Here is a 21,075-nt window from a genome sequence, read left to right as displayed (position 1 = left end):
CTAGGGTATCAACACCAATGAACCACTGCACACTAAAAACAGATATACAGAGGAATGGAACACCTGATAAGAATGGTGGCACTTGCCATATGAAAGGAAGTCTGCATCTCTGTGAATTTCCAACCCTTCTTTTCCCAATCTACATATGAACCAATTTAACCTATAGCGCAAATAAGAATGTAAAGATGAATGATATTGAGTTACCTTTCTTTCTCTTTTAGATAAAATAGTAAAGGCTTGTAAAACCTGCCATCTTTGCTCATCTTCAGATTTTTCAATCAACTGCAACACACTGAGGAACATAATGAACAATGATGTACAACGCAAAGAATGGCAAAGTGTAAAATATCTCTATATGATAAAAGGGATATATTAATAATCTAGATTTTAAATTCTTAAACAGTACTAAAACGTGCATAGCATTTAAACATCCACAACACGTTACCAATAATGAATTACTGGCAGTTATTAAGTCTTTGGATTAAGGTGAACTATCTTAAAATAATTACATAAACACCTGACTTAAAAAACATTTTGAAGAAAAATTAAGTCCAAGCCATTTGTTTCTTCTCCTGATGGCACCTTTTCCTCAAGGACTAGGCATAACAATACTTGCGGCCTGTTTATCATTTGGTTTCAAACTATTTCACATTCCTCTTAGGCCTACTTACCTAATAACTGAAGAAATTTTTTCCTCTTGTCATATCTAATGGCACCTACTCACTTAATCCATGAATATTATTTATAATGTCCCAAACAATGCAAAGTAATCACAACGGAAGTATGATATTGTTCATATTTGTATTGGTTTTCTCTTTAACATTTCCCCCAGGAGGCTATTTTTCCAATAGAAATCTTCCTTAAACTATTTACCACAACCTTCCATTTAAAGAAGCATGGTACATTGACGATAATCCAAGGCTTTTTCCTTTGAAAGTAATAGTCAACGCACGAGCTGATGAACTTACTTAATCTGTGTTGGCCCAATATGCATGATCCTTCCTGAGTCATCCGGATGGAAATATATCCAATCAGTTTCCAATGAAAAACTTTGCATCTCTTGAATTCCATTCTCTGCCTAAATGGACAAAAGTACATTTCACAATTTAAATCCCAAGATTATGTTCACAAAAAGACCAGATCTGAGTGCAAAAACTTAAGTAATCTTTGAGATTAAAAAAATAAACACTTTTGAATGTAGTTATTACACCATGCCGTTTCACTTCGGTGGAACTCTCACACCATTATAACAAGTATTGTTCCCTTTCACACATCACAGGTTGCCCTCTGCACAAACCAGCATTACAATTATGTGAAGAACAGAATATAATTCTCATTTACTCTTCTGAAGGTAGAACTATCAATCATAATGCAGAGAAAACCAGTTAAGGAAGGTGTGGAAAATCTCATCGGTACAAATACAAAACTGGAAAAACGGAGAGTGGAATGAAGCACACTTAGGAAGCTAAGTGTAGAGAAGTGCAGTCTTCAGCAATTCCTCTCATCTGGCATCACTACAACATATTATACTCTACTCCATCACAGGTATTCCCTTTGTTCTTTTTACTCACTTCATTGCAACAAAATCTTCAATTTTGAACTTTCCTTCAGTCTGGTTCATTAACTTGGTTTCTCATTCTAAAGCAGGGGTTCCCAAACTGAGGTCCACGGACTCCTCAGTTAATGGTAGGGGGTCCATGGCATGAAAAAGTTTGGGAACCCCTGTTCTAAAGATACTGTCTGACCTGTCGAGTTTTCCAGCATTCTTAATTTTCAGACTGTTGAGAATATACTATCAAAATACAAAATCATGTTGCGCAATAAGTACATAGTTGTGTTACATTACCAATTTTTTATCCTTTAGCGAACAAATATGGTAGATGCCCTTCTGGTTTTGCTTATTAGGTGTAATGATGTAATGCCAGGGATATCCTCCAATCTGCAATGCGCTTTCAAGACAAGCCACTTCAAATAGAATAGGTGGACAATCTGTAAAAAAATATATCTTTTGAGTTTATATCAATAATGAACTACTTGTGAATCCCAATTTGGATAATACAGATATTTTATTTTCATTACAAGATACCTGTTATGTTAATATTACATGGAATTCCAAATGGAGCTGCACCTACAATCCCAGTTGTGTTGTTCCATTCACAGTTTTGGCCAAGAATACATTGTTTCTGTGTAAACTGTATAAAAGACATGGGAATTACTACTTATGCTTCAATTCTACCTTACAAACAGAAATATTGTGTTACAGATTGTTTTGCCTTTTGAGATTGTATATTTTCAAAGTCTATTAAAAACATATCACCTGACTTGGATTTTCAGTGTAATCATAGATGATTCAATTAAGAAATTTCTGATTGTTATGAATTAATACCTGTTAATCATCTTATTCAGTGAATATAAATTATTTAAAAATACAGAATAACTTAATCATATTTTGTAAATGCTGTAAATATAATGAAAATTATACTGGTGAGTTGTTGATCTACCGATGGAAATCTAGCATTTTTTTTTAAAAAGTGGAATCACTATCAGAGTTGCACCAATAAAACACATGAAATTGAAATCTGGAGATAAAAGTAATCACCCATCATCTTGTCCAAATTACTGTCACACTTACCAGTTGAATCAGCAAGTTAAGGGCTCAAGCCTCAGAGTTCAAACCTAAGATTTGGGGGCACATTTTAGATTGATGGCTATTGTATTTATATGGATTATTCTTTCTATGAGATTTAAATTAAAGGAAGATCTGCTACACAACTGAGTATCCTCATAATTAAAATCCAATTTCTTTTGTCTCATTTTCATAATTTTACACATCAGATACTACTTCTAATTTCATAATAATAGTTGTGATAGCTTGGCAATTTAATTACTCATTTCATTATCCAGTGTTTTTTTTTCCTATCGATTTGAAAGAGGAGCAGATAAACAACCAATGTGCAAAAGACACCAAACTGTACAAATACAAAAAGAAAAATAAAAAGAATAAATAAATAAGCAATAAATATTGAGAATATGAGATCAAGTCAAGTCAAGTTTATTGTCATTTAAACCATAAGCTCATAGATGAAGAGTCCTTGGAAGTCATAGGTTGTGGGAACAGTACAGTTCAGCCCCCTCTGGCTCAAGAGCCTGATGGTTGAGGGATAACTGTTGCTGAACCTCGTGGTGTAGGTCCTGAGGCTCATGTACCTTTTTCCTGATGGAGGCAATGAAAAGACAGCATGGCCTGGATGGTGGGGCCCTTGATGATCGATGCTGATTTCCTGCGACAGCACTCTTGCAGATGTTCTCAATGGCGGTGAAGATGTTACCTGTGATGGACTGGGCTATATCAACTATTTGTAGGCTTGCCCATTCAAAGGCATTGGTGTTTCCATACCAGGCTGTGATACAACCAGTCAATATACTCTTCACCACACATCTATAGATGTTTATCAAAGTTTTAGATGACGTGCCAAATCTCCACAGACTTCTAAGAAAGTAGAGGTGCTGCCGTGCTTTCTTCATATTGGCACTTACGTACTGGATCCAGAACAGATCCTCTGAAATAATGCCGAGGAATTTAAAGTTGCTGACCCTCTCCAACTCTGATCCCTGGATAAGGACTGGCTTATGGGCCTGATGAAGGGTCTCGGCCCAAAATGTTGACTGTTTACTCTTTTCCGTAGATGACACCCGGCCTGCTAAGTTCCTCCAGCATTTTGTGTGTGTTGTCATGGATGTCTGGTTTCCTCCTCTTGAAGCCATTAATCAGCTCCTTGGTCTTGCTGACATTGAGAAAGAGGCTGTTTCTGTGGCACCACTCAGCCACAATTTCACTCTCCCTCCTAAATGGTGATTCATCACCAGCTTTGACTCAGCCAGCAACAGCGGTGTCATCAGCAAACTTAAATATGGCATTGAAGCTGTACTTAGCCTCAAAGTCATGGGTATAAGGCGAGTAGAGCAGGGGACTAAGCACACAGCCTTGAGGTACAATTGTGCTGATGGTGATTGTGGAGGAGATGTTGTTGCCAATCCGAAATATTAGGGGGTCTGTGAATGAGGAAACCGAAAATCCAGTTGCATAAGGAATATTGAGCCATAGGGGTTGGAGACAAGTGATTCATTTTGAGGGGATGATAGTATCAAATGCCGAAGTATAGTCAATGAAGAGCACCCTGATGCATGTTATCTTCACTGTCCAGATGTTCCAAGTTTGAGTAAAGAGCCAATGAAATGGCATCTGCTGTCGACCGGTTGAGTTGGGACAAAAGGCCCAACTCGACCTTCTCCACCATTCAATAACATCATGATCGATCTTTTAATCTCAGTGCCCCTTGCCTGCACTAATTCCTTATCCATTGAGTCCTTAATTATCAAAATTACATTGATCTCTGTCTTTATATATTCAATGTGCCACCACAACTGTTGGTAAAGCAACCAACATAATCAATGATCCCACCCACCCAAGACATTCTCTTTTCTCCGCTCTCCCTTTGGACAGGAGATGTAAAAGCCTGATAGCATGTACCATCAGGCTCAAGGACAGCTTGTATTGCAATGTTATAAGGCTATTGAATGGTTCCCTACTATGATAAGATGGACTTTTAACTTCACAACCAACCCATATGACAAACCCTAATACCAGGCAATATCCTGGTGAAGACTTGCACACCCTCTGTCTCAAGTATTTACTTAATTAAGGAGACCATACTTGCACATATCATTCACATGTAGCCTCGCTTTACTGAAGCCCTCTGCAACATACTATTATACTGACCTAAATGTTTGCACATTAACTTATATTGAAATCTTTTTCTCCAATACTGAAATCCTCTGCAATAAAGACATACTATTTGCTTTCCTAACTGTTTTGCACATTAACTTTCTATGATTAACGTACAAGAACATCAGGTCCTTCTGAATATCAACAGCCTTCAATTTTTCATTGATTAATAAAAAAAGGTTCCTTTTTTGTACCATAGAGGATGACCTCATTTTTTTCACATTTGTAAAACAAATGCCTTCAGTGCTCATTCACTTCGGCTGGCAACAACTGCTTTAAGTCTCTGTGCATCTTTCTCACATTCCACACTGGCACCCAACATACTGGATAGCAAACCTGGACATGTCCCTTGGTCCATTCATTCAAATCACTCATTCAGATTGTGAACATGTGGGTCTCTGTGGTGCACCGCTAATTGCAGAGTTCAAACTTAATTTATTAACAAACTACATATATGTCATTATATACAACCCTGAGATTAATTTTCTTGTGGGCATACTCAATAAATCTATAGATTAATAACCCTAACAGAATCAATGAAAGACCACCCAACTTGGGCGCTCAATCAGCTTCCCAACTGGCAAAACCTTGGTTATTCTTACTCTTTATTGTCTTCTGTTAAACGATTTCCCCAAGCCCTAATCCTGATGAAGGGTCTCAGCCCAAAATTTCAACTGCTAATTCATTTTCATAGATGCTGAGTTCCTCCAGCATTTTGTGAATGTTGCTGTCTTTTGATTTTGTTTAATAGCATCTTGCATCAGATTGCATTTTATCAAAGGCCCTCAGAAAGTACATCTACAATATTCCCTTATTTATTCTGCCAGCTACAAATTCAATATAAAAATAATATCAAGAGTTACCTTCCTTTCATGAATTCACAATGATTCTGGCCGATTCTATTATTTACCACTTCCTTCCAGCATTTTCATGTTGCAGGTGTCAGGCTTACGCACCTCTAATTCCCCAATTTTCTCTCACTACTTTTCAAATACATTTGCTATCTTTCAGTCTGTCAGAACCATTCTACAGTTGGAGGAATTTGGGATTTGACTTACTGTCTCCATACCTACCTCTTTCCAAACCTTGGGGTGCAGGTCAATAACTCCCATGAAAGAATTTAAGATCAATTAATTAAATAACTATGAAGTAAAAACGTTAAGCTTCAGTAAGACACACAAAAAATGCTGGTGAACGCAGCAGGCCAGGCAGCATCTATAGGAAGAGGTACAGTCGAAGTTTTGGGAAGGGTCTCAGCCCGAAACATCGACTGTACCTCTTCCTATAGATGCTGCCTGGCCTGCTGCGTTCACCAGCATTTTTTGTGTGTGTTGCTCGAATTTCCAGCATCTGCAGGTTTCCTCATGTTGAAGCTTCAGTAAGAACCATGACACTACATGAAGGTCATGGAAATAGTTCATCTGTGTCTTGTACCTATCTGACTCCTACTGCTTCAGGATCACAACAGTGGAACTAAAATAACTGATTGTCAAAATGACTACTCAATTTCAGTGCAACTGGCTATTTAGTCAAGCTGGTAATCCGTCAACAAATAAAAGAGAACGTAACCTATGGGAAGAGTACTTACTTTTCAAGATTTCCAGTCATCTTGATTAATATATCACTGCTGCACTCAGAGCAAAGATTATTCTTTTTTTCTTAAAAAAAGGCTTTTCCTCCTGACATCACCATTCCTAACCATTTAATATTAAGCAAAATTTTACTAAAATATTTTGCATACCTTATCAATGACAGGGTGCTAACCCAGCAGATAGAGCACTGAGCAATACACATTGCATTTTCACTTTACCTTTTCAGCAATCCATTGAAAACTGTAGAGCTTGACCAGGCCCACACTGTGTGTCACAATGAGTAAACCCTGAGAAACAGTAGCATCTGTTACATTGTTTCCAAAGATCTATGAGGAAATGAGGAATAATATACTTATATCTCTTTTAAACTACATTATGTCAATTTCTATAGTATAATTTAACGTTATAACTGAATTCTACCTGTCACCTTTTTACAATTAATACCACAAAGTTGACATTAGTTTTCTTAACAAGGATTTAACTATATTGCTCTACAGGTCTAATGCTTCCCACAGTACAAATATCCAGGATATAGATATTTGGGGGAAACAATGTATTAAGGCAACTACCACTCTTAGGAATAAACAATTTGTTTATGATGATTTTGAGTTCTACTACAAGGATCACAGGAAGATACAGGACAGAAACATTCAACCTAAATAATTATGTTAATTGTTCTAACAACTCTTTTCCTTTAATTATTGAATTAGTTATTACCCATTAACATTATGTATATAATCAGAAACATTCCCAATTTATCTCAGATTATCTTCTTAATTCTTATGATCTCATCATATTACTCTTATTGGTATCTGATGGAAAGCCTCATGCTTTACATATTTCTTCATTATGGTTACACTTTTGTCTTTGATACATTCTCCAACTCTGCCCTTCAATTCTTGTACAAATTACTTAAGTTTGTACTCTATATTTTCAAACTAAAAATTTAACATTTCCAAGGATATACATTGCATCAAAAGGACAGGCATGTAGGCTAGGGGATGAGGTGGTTCTGTTGGTAAAAAATGAAATCAAATCCCTAGAAAGAGGTGACAAAGGATCAGAAGATGCAGAATGGCCGTACGTAGAGTTAAGAAACTGCAAGGATAAAAAGGCCAATCACAAACAAGAGAAAATCTGCAGGTGCTGGAAATCCAAGTAACACACACAAAATGCTGGAGGAACTCGGCAGGACAGGTAGCATTTATGTAAGAGTAGTCGACATTTCTGGCCGAGACACTTTATCAGGGTAAAAAGGTCCTCACAGGAGCTATATACAGGCCTGCAAACAGTAGCCAGGATATATGCTACAAATTATAATGGGAGATAGAAAGGCATATCAAAAGGGCAATGTTATGATAGTCATGTGAGATTTCAATATGCAGGTAGATAGGGAAAATTAGGTCGGTGCTAGATCTCAAGACAGAGAATTTGCAGAATGCCTATGAGGTGGGTTTTAGAGCAGCTTGTGGTTGAGTCCTAGGGGAAAGGCTATTCTGTATTGGGTGTTGTTAAATGAACTGGATTTGATTACAGAGCTTAAGGTAAGGGAACCCTTAGGGGCTAATGATCATAAAATGATAGACTTCACCCTGCAATTTGAGAGGGAGAAGCTAAAGTTAGATGTATCAGTATTACAGTGGAATAAAGCGAATTATAGAGGCATGAGTGAAGAGCTGGCCAAAGTTGAATGAAAGGGGACACTAGCAGGGATGACTGCAGAACAGCAATGGCTGGAGTTTCTGGGAGAAATTCAGAAGGAACAGGATAGATACATCCCAAAGTAGTAGTATTCTAAAGGCAGGATGACACAATTGTGGCTGACAAGTGAAGTCAAAAACAACATAAGAAGCACAAGAGAGGGTATGCAATAGACCAAAAATTAGCAAGAAGTTAGAGGATTGGAAAGCTTTTAAAAACCAACAGAAGGCAACTAAAATAGCTTTAAGGAGAGAAAAGATAAAATATGGTAAACAAGCCAATAATATCAAAGAAGATACAAAAAGTATTTTTCAGATATCTAACAAGCAAAAGGGAGGCAAGAGTAGATATCAAACGACTGGAAAATGTCTCTGGAGAGGTAGTAATGGGGGTCAAGGAATTGGTGGACGAACTAAGTAAGTATCTTGCATCCACCTTCATTGTGGAAGACACCAGCAATATGCCAGGAGTTCGAATGTCAGGAGGCAGAGAGAACACAGTTGCAAATACTAGAAAGAAGGTAACACACACAAATGCTGGAGGACTTCAGCAGGCCAGGCAGCACCAATGGAAAAGAGTACACTACGACTGTACTTTTTTTTCCCCCATAGATGCTGCTTGCCCTGCTGAGTTCCTCCAGCATTTTGTATGTGTTGCTTGGATTTCCAGCATCTGCAGATTTTCTCTTGTTTGTGACCAGAGAGCAGGTGCTTAGGAAACTGAAAGGTCTGAAGGTAGATATATCACTTGGACCAGATGGACTACACCCCACGGTTCTGAAAAAGGTGGCTGAAGAAATTGTAGAGGTATTAGTAATGATCTTCCAAGAATTATTTAATTCTAGCATGGCTTCGGATGATGGGAAAATTACAAATGCTACTCCACTCTTCAAGAAGGGAAGGAAGCAGAAAGAAGGAAATTATAGGCCAGTTAGCCTGACTTCAGTGGTTGGGAAGATGTTGGAGTCGATTGATAAGGATGTGGTTTCAGGGTACTTGGAGGCACATGATAAAATAGGCCAAAGTCAATACAGTTTCCTTACGGGAAAATCTTACCTGGCAAATCTGTTGGAAGTCATTGAGGAAATAACAAGTAGGATAGACAAAGGAGAATCAGTGGATGTTGTCTACTTGGATTGTCAGAAAGCCTTTGACAAGATGCCCCACATGAGGCTGCTTAACAAGATAAGAGTCCATGCTATTAATTACAGAAAAGATAGTAGTATGGATAGATTAGCTGATTGCCAGGAGGCAAAGAGTGGGAATAAAGGGAGCCTTTTCTGGTTGGCTGTCGGTAAGTAGTGGTGTTCCACAGGGGTCCATGTTGGAACTGCTTCTTTTTGTGTTAAATGTCAATGATTTGGATGACCGAACTGATGGCTTTGTGGCCAAGTTTGTGGACAATGTAAAGAGAGGTGGAGGGGCAGGTAGTGGACTTTCACGAGAATGATTCTGCAAATGAAAGGGGTACTGTATGAGGAGCATTTGATGGCTCTGGGCCTGTATTTGCTGGAATTTAGAAGAATGAAGTGGGATCTCATTGAAACCTATCAAATGTTGAAAAGTGTAGATACAGTGGATGTGAAGAGGATGTTTCCAATAGTGGGGTAATCTAGGACCAGAGGGCACAGCCTCAGAACAGAGGGATGTCCACTTAGAACAGAGCTAAGGAAGAATTTCTTTAGCCAGAGTGTAGTGAATTTGTGGAATTCGTTGCCACAGGCAGCTAAGGAGACTAGGTCATTGGGTATATTTAAGGTTGAGGTTGAAAGGTTTTTGATTAGTCAGGAGTGAAAGGTTATGAGGAGATGGCAGGAGAACAGGATTGAGAGGGAAATGGATCAGCCATGTTGAAATAGTGGAGCAGACTCGAAGGGGTGAATGGCCTAGTTCTGCAGCTATCACTTATGGTCTTTCTTTTAATAGTCTTACCAACTTGCATAATTACTTCTGCTAAAGGCTCCACTGTATTTAAAATCTTTCATGTTAAGATTTATTTTATTCCCATATTCTTCCTGGGTATATAAATTTACATTTTTCTGGATTAAGCTGCATCTGCAAGAGTTACCAATACCTGAATGCAATATCTTTTGGACCATTAATCAGCTATTTCTGATTCAAATTAAGTACTTTTCAATACTATAACTGACAAATGGTTTTCAGCCTGAAATGTTAACTCTGTTTCTCTTCCCACAAAGGCAGCCTCATCTGCTGAGTACGTCAAGCATTTCACTTACTCCAAAGCCTTAAAGTTGAACCAGAATCAGGTTTAATATTACTGGCATATGTCATGAAATTTGTTGTTCTGCAGCAGCAATACATGGCAATACATAATAATAAAAACTATAAATTACAATAAGAAATATAATATAAAATTAAGATATGTCAGTAGTGTAAAAAGGATATAAGTAGTGAAGTAGTGTTCATGGGTTCATTGTTCAGTCTGAAATCTGATGGCAGAGGGAATGAAGCTGTTCCTGAAATGTTGAATGTGTGTTCCTGAACCTCCTGCTTGATGGCAGCAATGAGACGAGGACATATTCCGGCTGACGGGGGTACTAAGTGACGGTGCTGCCTTCTTGATGCATCACCTTTTGAAGGTGTCCTTGATGCCAAGGAGACTAATGCTCATGATTGAGATGGATGAGTTTACAAATTCCTGTAGCTTTTTCTGATCCTTTGCAATGGGCCCTCCATACCAGACAGTGATGCAACAATTAGAATTAGAATTAGAACAACTGGACAAACCAGAAACATATTTGGCATCTGCTCATAACATTGCTAATTTCAGGACTTAGGTGAATGCATCTTTATTGCTTGTACACTTTCAGTCTTGCCAGCTTTCCAATAGTAAATGATGTAGATAATGCCCCCAAAATGCAAGATACCTACAATGTGGATGCCAGCTCCTGAGTTGTTTGAATCAGAATCAGGTTTATTATCACTGGCATTTGTTAACTTTGCAGCAGCAATACATGATAATATAGAAAGAAGAAAAAAGTAAATCAATTATAGTAAGAGTGTGTGTGTGTGCGCGCGCGCGCACGCTAAAATTATAACAGGACATCATCCATCTGGACAGAGTACTGATCTTCCCCAGCATTATTCTGCCCAGATGGACCAAGTGTACACTAAAGTATGAGCTTTGCAAAATATGGTACGTTTATATCATCTAAATTTGAGGTGGATTTTGATTATCAATAAATTTCTGGCACAAAATTACTGAATTCAGTTATCTTATTGTTACAGCAGAATGAATTCACAGTGATCATACTAGTGTGACGAGAATACACATAAAATTAAGATGTTTGCTGGCCTGGGTTAGCATCAGTGACATCTGCAAGTGGTCTGCCACCTGCCCTCAGGGGAAGGAGAGATAAGGAACAATGGAGCAGCGTCTGGAGATGTGTAATGAAGGGACGTGAGAGAGAGAGCTGTCTGGAGCGGCTCCCCCCTTTGAACCTTGAAATGTTTGAAGTGATGGACAGGCGATACCCCAGCAGGGGGATAAAAAGGGACCGGTTCGCTAAGGCAAAACACACACGCCACCCGAGGTAACGAGACCCTGGAAGCGGTACGCTTCTCACGAGTCGGTGAGAAGTACCAGACAACGGCCAGGGTGGAAAGGTACGATCAGCGGGAACCCGGTGTGTGTCCGCCCTTGCCTGGGTGCCGGGTTCACTGCAGAGGATCGACCGCATCTGGAGGAGGGGTCACAGTCGGTGACCTCAGGTGACATCACCAAGGACCCGCCCAAAAGTTGCTTGTGAGCCATCTCGCCGGTCTGTGAGTGAAGCCGTGTATGAATAGTTGTTCCTGTTCCCTCTCTCTCTCTTCCCCCACGTTGTCCATTGCCATGGCAACGATTACTGCGAATTGAACTACTAAACTGGACTGAACTTTGAGTCACTTTGAAATTTGGTCATTTACCCCTAGACAACGATAGAGCTTGATTGATGCTGTTATCTTAATTCTGTGCACATGTGGGTTTATCATCGCTGAACTGTTGCATTTATTATCCTTTCGATTACTGTGTTGCTTGTTTCTTTAATAAAACTTTCTTAGTTCTAGTACTCCAGACTCCAACTGAGTGATCCATTTCTGCTGGTTTGGCAACCCAGTTACGGGGTACGTAACATAAGTGGGGTTCTCGTCCGCGATTTTGAACGCTAAATTTGGGACGGAGTAAATTGATTGGGTTAAAATTCCCGAAAGAAAGAAAAGACAAACAGCAGAAATGGAGGCTGAGGAATTTATAAAGGCACCGACCTTGGAGGCATTAGAGGATGCCAGGAAATCGGAATTGATAGCTGTGGCCAAACGGTTGAATCTTGCTAAGGTGAAGTTGACAATGAGGAGAGAGGAGATACACAGAGCTATTGTAGAGCACTATGTATCTAAAGGTGTGTTTCCCCAAGGTGAGCTGGGGGTGGTGTCTATTGAAAAACCTGCTGGAGACGCAGTACAGGTACAGCTTGAAAAACTGAGACTCGAGCACGAGTTCCGGGTACGGCAGTTAGAACACGAAGAGAAGCAGTTGGAAAGGCAGGAGAGAGAGAAAGAGGTGGAAAGGCAGGAGAGAGAGAAAGAGGTGGAAAGGCAAGAGAGAGAAAGACAGTTGGAGAGAGAAGAGAAAGAGAGGGACAGACAGTTAGAGAGAGAGGAGAAAGAGAGGCAATGGGAGCGAGAAGAGAGAGGGAAACAGAGGGAAAGGGAATTTGAGCTGGAGAAGTTAAAGATAAGGGCCGAGCAGGGGCTCGTGCCGAACCAAGGTGGAGGGTTCCGGGCGACCCAGGAGGTTAGGCTGGTTCCCCCGTTTGACGATACCGACGTGGATTGGTACTTCCCCCACTTCGAAAAAGTGGCTATAAGTCAGGACTGGCGGAGGGATAAGTGGGTTGTCTTACTTCAGAGTGTACTGAAAGGGAAAGCCCAACAAGCTTACTCAGCTTTGTCCGCGGAAGATGCCCAGAGGTATGAGGTGGTGAAAGAGGCCATCCTCAGGATTTATGAGTTGGTCCCGGAGGCATACCGGCAGAGGTTCCGGAATGCGAGGAAACAGTGGGACCGCATGTATTTGGAGTTTGCCCGTGAGATGCAGACATATTGTGAGCGTTGGTGCGCCTCGAAGGGGGTAGAGGGGGATTATGACAGACTGCTACAACTGATCCTGATTGAGCAGTTTAAAGGTTGTGTCCCTGAGGGTATGAGACCCTACCTCGATGAGAAAGAGGCAGCCACGTTAGCCGCAACTGCTAAGTTAGCGGATGAGTATGCGTTGACGCATAAAATGAAGTTTGCCCCGAGTAAAGGCTACCAGAAGGGTAGTCAGGACGGCGGGGAGAGTCCGCCGGAAAAGTCAGAAAGTAAGCCGGGGACTAGTGAAAAGGATAAGGTAGACTGGGAGCAGTCTGGTCGTAAGTCTCCTGGGGTCGTCTGTTATAATTGTGGGAAAGTCGGACATTTTGCGTCCAGGTGCTTTGCCCCAAAGAAGGAGACGGGAAAAGGAAAAGCGGAAATTTTGAATGGCTGTATCGAGCTGTTAAGCGAACCGCTAGGGAAGGACAGGTCTGAAAAAGTCCAGGAAGGGCGCGAGAGGTTTATCTTGGCCGGACTGGTGTCAGTGAAGGAGAGGTTAAAACCAGTTCCAGTGCGGATCTGGAGAGACACGGGAGCGTGTCAGTCACTAATACTGAAGAGTGTATTAGAGTTTAGCTCAGAGACCCAGACTGGGGAGGTAGAGGTCAAAGGTGTTGGGGAAGGGACAGAGTCAGTCCCTTTGCACCAGATACACTTACAGAGCAACCTGGTCTCTGGACTAGTCACGATCGGGGTGAGGTCCGAATTACCAATGAAAGACGTGGAAGTCTTGCTCGGTAATGACATCGCCGGAGGAATCGTGTTCCCAGTCGTGAGATTGACAGGTCAGCCTGCCAGCATTGAGGCCCCGCCCATGGACTCACAGGTTCATCACGGGCCCGCGATAGTGAATTTAGCTGAAACATTTCTGCCAACCTTGTATGAGACAGGGTGTAGTGAGATAAGAGGTAGTGAGGGAGCTGGGACGGACGTAGCAGTAGCCAGGAAAGAATTTGTGCAGACGCAGGAGTGAGACGAGGGGCTGATGGTTTTTGCAGAGACAGCACTCTCTGACACAGCTTTAACAAGGGAACTAGTAGGCTATTGTGCGGATGAGAAAGTGCTAAGGAAGAAAGGGAAATCAAGGACAGTACCTGCAGATGAGGAATGGGGGGTGGTGCAAAAGAGTTATGGGGATGAGATTTTTAACATGGCCCACGAGGTACCCCCTGGTGGACATTTTGCGGTGCTGGAGGAAACAGTTGGTGGAATCATGAAAGAGATTTACCGGCTGCCCAGGGGGAAAAATGTTATTGATCATGACCGACGCGAACTGAGACGGTCACCGGCTTTTGATATGCTAACAAACCTAGTCGGTGTTAGCGTGGAAATCAATGAAGCTAGGGGCCCCTTGATAAGAGGAAAAAACCATTTTGAAAAGATTAGGATGGGATCGGTCAGATGGGAGAAGGCTATTGTTTTGGCCAGGTCTACTGATAAGGTCTCTCCCTTAATCCCCGAACAAAGCAAATCTTTAGCAGAAGTAATTAAACGACTCGCACCCGTGGGTTTGATTGTCCCGAGGAAATGCAAAGAACTGGGACGTTGGGTGATGTCTGTTACAATAGGGCAGCCTAGTAAAGAACACGCATATATAATGAGTAATTCAGTGACTAAAGGACTGATGAACACAGAGGCGTGTATTGGCAATTTAATACGGCTGTCTGAAGCCAGTTTGATAGTGAACCTTGAAAAAAATGAATTCGGCCACACGAAGGTCACTTACCTGGGAATTGTGGTGACACAGGGGCAGCTGGCAGCGATGCAAGCTACAGTGCAGGCTATCGCTGACCTCCCAACCCCGACAGACAAGAGGGCCCTCAGAAGGCTCTTGGAGATGGTGGGGTACTGCAGGAAGTTTTGCAATAACTCTGCGGTCAATACCCATCCCCCTCCTACTAAGCCCTTGCGAGAGAAAACTGAGTCGGAATGGGACGACCCTTGTTATTGTGGTCCGGGACAAAACCAAATGAGAGGTTACATTGGTCGCAATTCATCAGTGTTTTTGGCCACTATGAAGTTTGCTGAGTTGGAGCCTGGTCTAAGGGATTATTAATAACACGTGTAAAAGGAACAGAAAATGCGATGACTGTCTGTCAAGGTGTTGACAGCTTCAAACTCGCTGTGTTAGCCAAATAGCTGATAAAGATGTATATTTGTGTATGTATCAAATAATGTATTCATGTTTGTAATTTTTACCTCCTGGTAAAAATCCTTAAAGGGGGGAAGTGTGACGAGAATACACATAAAATTAAGATGTTTGCTGGCCTGGGTTAGCATCAGTGACATCTGCAAGTGGTCTGCCACCTGCCCTCAGGGGAAGGAGAGATAAGGAACAATGGAGCAGCGTCTGGAGATGTGTAATGAAGGGACGTGGGAGAGAGAGCTGTCTGGAGCGGCTCCCCCCTTTGAACCTTGAACTGTTTGAAGTGATGGACAGGCGATACCCCAGCAGGGGGACAAAAAGGGACCGGTTCGCTAAGGCAAAACACACACGCCACCCGAGGTAACGAGACCCTGGAAGCGGTACGCTTCTCACGAGTCAGTGAGAAGTACCAGACAACGGCCAGGGTGGAAAGGTATGATCAGCGGGAACCCGGTGTGTGTCCGCCCTTGCCTGGGTGCCGGGTTCACTGCAGAGGATCGACCGCATCTGGAGGAGGGGTCACAGTCGGTGACCTCAGGTGACATCACCAAGGACCCGCCCAAAAGTTGCTTGTGAGCCATCTCGCCGGTCTGTGAGTGAAGCCATGTATGAACAGTCGTTCCTGTTCCCTCTCTCTCTCTTCCCCCACGTTGTCCATCGCCATGGCAACGATTACTGCGAATTGAACTACTAAACTGGACTGAACTTTGAGTCACTTTGAAATTTGGTCATTTACCCCTAGACAACGATAGAGCTTGATTGATGCTGTTATCTTAATTCTGTGCACATGTGTGTTTATCATCGCTGAACTGTTGCATTTATTATCCTTTCGATTACTGTGTTGCTTGTTTCTTTAATAAAACTTTCTTAGTTCTAGTACTCCAGACTCCAACTGAGTGATCCATTTCTGCTGGTTTGGCAACCCAGTTACGGGGTACGTAACACTAGCTACTAATTAATGTGAGCAGGAGAAGATATGTCAGCCTGTGGAAGATCAGCTGGTCTGTAGTTCAGTGGAATTCAGAAGCATATTGCAAAGGAGGAAAGGTGTGATTTTAAAAAAGGGGTACATTGAGAAGCAAAGAAAAGCACCTCTCCTCCCAGACTTAAAGCAAAAACCTTACTTTGACTTCTTTAGTTTCTTTAACTTTCATCTAATGGGAAACCAACACCGGCTTCTCTAGTCAGGCCTCTTCAAAGTTCCTAAACAGCATGCCAGAATTATAATAATTGACAGACAGATCTCCTTTGGCAATGCTGGTGACAAAGGTTCATTTATTATCCACATACAACCTGAAATTTGTATTCTCCAGATAGCCGTGAAAACAAGAAAGAATATGAAAGTTGTTCAGAGAAACAACAAATCCACCTCCCCATACAAAAATGAACAGCATAATAATTTTATTATTATATACTAAAATACACATGTACCATCCTTGGGAGGCAGTTCTGTTCGCTGTCACAATGACCAAGAAATGGCATGCCATAAGAGCTCACATTGCATCACTGGCACTAATCTGAGAGAAGTTAATAGAATCAAAGAATTATATGCCTGGAAACAGGCCTCTCATGTTAGCCATTGTCCCCCCTGGAAAAAAGGCACTGGCTACCCACTCTATCATGCCTTTTATCATCTTATATACCTTTATCAAGTTGACTCTAATCCTTCTTTGCTCTAAAGATTGGTGGAGGGGCAGGTAGTGTTGAGGAAACAGGTAGGATGCAGAAGAACTTAGACTGATTCGAAGAATGGGCAAGAAAGTGGCAAATGAAATACAATATTGGAAAATGCATGGGTGTGCACTTTGGTAGTAGAAATAACTGTGCGGATTATTTTCTAAACGGGGAGAAAATCCAAAACTCTGAGATGCAGAAGGACTTGTGAGTCCTTGTGCAGAACATCCTGAAGGTTAACCTGTAGGTTGAGTCAGTGGCGACGAAGGCAAATGCCATGTTAGCATTTATTTCAAGAGGTCTGAAATATATGAGCAAGAATGTGATGCTGAGGCTTTATAAGATACTGGCAAGGCCTCACCTTGAGTATTGTGAACAGTTTTGGGTCACTCATCTTAGAAAAGATGTGCTGGCATTGGAGAGAGTCCAGAGGAGGTTCACAAGGATGATTCCAGGAATGAAAGGGTTATCATCCGAGGAACGTTTGATGGCTTAGGGTCTGTACTCAGTGGAATTCAGAAGGATTGGAGGGTGGGTATTCTCATTGAAACCATTCGAATGTTGAAAGGCCTAGACAGAGTAGATGTGGAAAGGATGTTTCCCATGGTGGGAGAGTCTAGGACAAGAGGGCACAGCCTCAAAAGACATGCTTTCTAATGCAGGCAGTAGCTTGATAATCTCCTCTTCACCCTCTCTAAAGCTTCCACATCATTTCCATCAGGCCACCAGAACTAAACACAATATTCCAAGTGTGGTCTAACCAGAGTTTTATAGAGCTCATGGCCCTTGACCCTTGAACTCAATCTCCCGACCAATGAAGGCTACTATACCATATGCTTTCCTAACCATCTATCAATTTGTGCAGCAACTTTAAGGTATCTATAAACTTGGACCCCAAGAGGGATTGCTGCTATTAACTTGGTACTCTGCCTTCAAATTCGACCTTGCAAAGTGTATTGCTTCATAATTTTCTGTAGTGAACTCCATCCGCCACTTCTTAGCCCAGTTCTGTATCCCATCAATGTTCCGTTGTCACCAACACCACCAAACTCTGTGTCATCTACAGACTTACTAAACCACCCTTCCACTTCATCATCTAAGTATTTTATAAAAATTACAAAGAGCAGGGGCCCAAAAACATAACCCTGTGGAACACCACTATTCATGGACATCCAGGCAGAATAGACTCCATCTACAACAACTCTCTGCCTTCTAAAGGCAAGTCAATTCCAAATCCCACTCCCCCCAAACTTTCCCTGCATCCTTTACCTGACTTTGAATGAGTCTACCATGAGGAACTTTGTGGAATGCCTTACTAAAATTCATATGCACCACATCCACAACTCTGCCTTCATCAATTTGTTTCGTCATTTCCTCAAAAAAGTCAATCAGGCTTATGAGGCACAATCCTCCCCTCACAAAGCCATGCTGACTATCCCTGGTTAGGCTATGCTTCTCCAAATGCACTTAAATCCTTTCTCTAAGAATCCTCTCTAATAGTTGCCCAACACTCACACAAGGCTCACTGGTCTATAATTCCCAGGATTATCCCTATTACCTTTCTTAAACAAAAGAATAACTTTCCCATCCTCCAAACCTCTGGACCAATCTTATGGGCGGTGAGGAGATAAAGATCATCACTAACAGCACAGCAAACTCCTCCCTTACTTCACATCATATCCTGGGCTATATCTTGTCTAATAGTTTTCATAAGTTTTAACACATCTGCTTTTTTTAAAAAAACCTCAACATGTTCCAGCACATTACCCTGTTCTACACTGACCTCACACTTGGCATAGTCCTACCCACTGGTGAATACTGAAGCAAGGTATTGATTAAGGACCACCTCTAACTCCTCGAACTCCAGGCACGTTTCTTTTTTTATATCCCTGATCAGTTTCAAAGCTCCAACTGATAAAGGCCAGTATCACACATGCTTTCCTAATTATGTTATCTAACAGCATTGTCACTTAAAGGTTTTCTAACTGATCATTAAATGTCTCCCTCAGACTTTTTTTCCAGCATCTTACATTCGGCTGAAAGGTCTACAGTTACCAATCTTTTTCCTGCTGCCTTTCAGAAAAGGTGGACCACATTTGGCCATTTATAGTTTGGGATATAAAGAGACTGTTAGCATGCTGAAATACTTAAATAGTTATTATTTTGCCATATAACAAGTTTAAGTAGTTATTTTTAAAATATTTTAAAGGTGTAGAATTGGTACTTATAACTGATGATCAGAGACTCTGACTATGAGTTGTATACCAAGATCCTCAAGGGATAGCTAAAAGTCCAGTGGCTAGTAATGTCAAAATGCTGAACAGTCAGAAGATGATTTAAGTGATGTGTTAAATCCCAGAAATATACAAAACAGTGCTTTTCTTTGCCACCACAGCATAACGTCAAACATGTTTCATAAGTGTTCCAATCAAAGGATTGAGGCTTACAACTATTGATGGAGTAGATCATTTATCCTGCTTCTACACCCTAAAAATCAAATGAATAAAAATGGTTATAGGTAGTACTTTCTAAAAAAATTGAGGTTTGCAAATAACTCATAATTAGGTGATTTTCAATATGACAAAAAACACTAGCTCTGCTAAAGCCTGCTTGTTCATGGATAATACGGAATGTCACATATAAGCTAAAAAAAAATGTGGTCATTATTAAATTGAATCCGGAAGGATATTTAAGTCAATTAATTCAGTAAGATTAACCTTTAATGAAAGAGGTTTCAAAAAAAGGCTTACCTTTTTGTCAATACCCATCATTCCGATAAACGTAAGAGGTAGAACACTGAACAAAGCTAAATGTAAAAGAATTGAGTGTCGATTTCCACCCTGAAAAACATTAAGTTAACATATTAGGAAATCATAAAGTAAACCAGTAAAGAAACATATTAATATTTATTAGTTTGAAAACAGGATCCAATCCAATTCAGGAAAAGCAAGTGTTGAAAAGGTCACCACTCACCCAACACTGAACTGGCCTTTACAGTACTTACATTAATTTCCAGTCAATTAATTAGCAATTACAAACCATCAACCTCCTATGCATCGTCAATTCAGGTCCCTCCCACTGCTGTTAGGAGCATAATGTCAGTGGATGGACACCCTCTTAGGAATCCTGGCTGGCTTCATTGGAGATTTTTGCCAGCCTTACAATCGTACAATAGAACTCTGACTAAGTGGAGCCAAAAAGGAATTAGGTCACTGACTCAAATGGAGATACAGAACAGGGGAAAAAGTCCAGAGTCTGGAAGTGGGAAGGGACAGAGTGTTTGGGAAGGAATATAGCACAAAACTTTCAAGTTCAGTTGATAGCAGAAAGCTTTGGTCTCAGTGAAGGGATAAATATGCTTTATAAAACAGGCTCAAGGTTATTTAAAGACACACAGCCTTCCTTACAGACATTTTACAGGGAAATTCTTGATGACATTCCACAGCTGTGTCCTAATTACAGGTGGGTGTCCCTATATATAACTTGGATTACCAATCATTTTTCACCAGCAGTACACATGGGGCTGTCACATGGTTTCCCCAAGCACCAATGATTGATGAACAGCGCAGAATTCATCGCTTGCCTATCTCAGGGGTAGCCCAGTAGTTGAGTGCCCATCCACCTACAGTATTACTATGGCAGAGTGAATTAAACCACCTGACTCAAAGGAAAAGACCTTTAAGACTTTATAGCCCCAGTGATTAAAAAATGTTTTTCTATGTGAATGGACTACAGAATGAAGTGACAAGATTAGGTGTCACCAGTGATAATTTCCAAAGCAGTTTCAGGTAGTCAGTCCGCTGTGGACTGGATTCCTGCTGTGATCAAAGATCTACATGCTTCCTCTGCAGATAGTTTTCAGCAGTATTTACAAGTGAAATTGTTCCATTTGGAAACGTGTGCTAGGCTTTCTTCATTGCTTATCATTGATTCTGCAAAATGAGTTACCAACATTAACTATTAGAACAAAATGATCTCTTCACTTCCATTGCAATTTCATTTATTTTCTGAAATGATGATTGATAATTAAGGATATTT

The 21,075-nt window shown here is 40.9% G+C and overlaps 1 protein-coding gene across 4 annotated transcripts in view; it reads right to left on the bottom strand.

The window, feature by feature from the left end:
• Window positions 1-21,075, bottom strand: part of dcaf17 (ddb1 and cul4 associated factor 17) — a 77,326-nt gene that overhangs the window by 25,885 nt on the left and 30,366 nt on the right. For 3 of the 4 annotated variants that reach the window (XM_063052232.1, XM_063052230.1, XM_063052234.1), the window contains exons 8-13: window positions 19,788-19,877; window positions 6,597-6,704; window positions 2,087-2,192; window positions 1,847-1,989; window positions 969-1,078; window positions 205-292 (exon numbers count right to left, since the gene is read on the bottom strand). In XM_063052232.1, the coding sequence (XP_062908302.1) occupies window positions 205-292; window positions 969-1,078; window positions 1,847-1,989; window positions 2,087-2,192; window positions 6,597-6,704; window positions 19,788-19,877 (645 nt within the window). The remainder of the gene's footprint in view (window positions 1-204; window positions 293-968; window positions 1,079-1,846; window positions 1,990-2,086; window positions 2,193-6,596; window positions 6,705-19,787; window positions 19,878-21,075) is intronic. The other variant, XM_063052233.1, reaches the window with a different exon arrangement.

The sequence above is a fragment of the Mobula hypostoma genome, chromosome 6 (genome assembly GCF_963921235.1).
Source record: "Mobula hypostoma chromosome 6, sMobHyp1.1, whole genome shotgun sequence".
Taxonomy (NCBI): domain Eukaryota; kingdom Metazoa; phylum Chordata; class Chondrichthyes; order Myliobatiformes; family Myliobatidae; genus Mobula; species Mobula hypostoma.
This window is presented reverse-complemented; position numbering and strand designations above follow the sequence as displayed.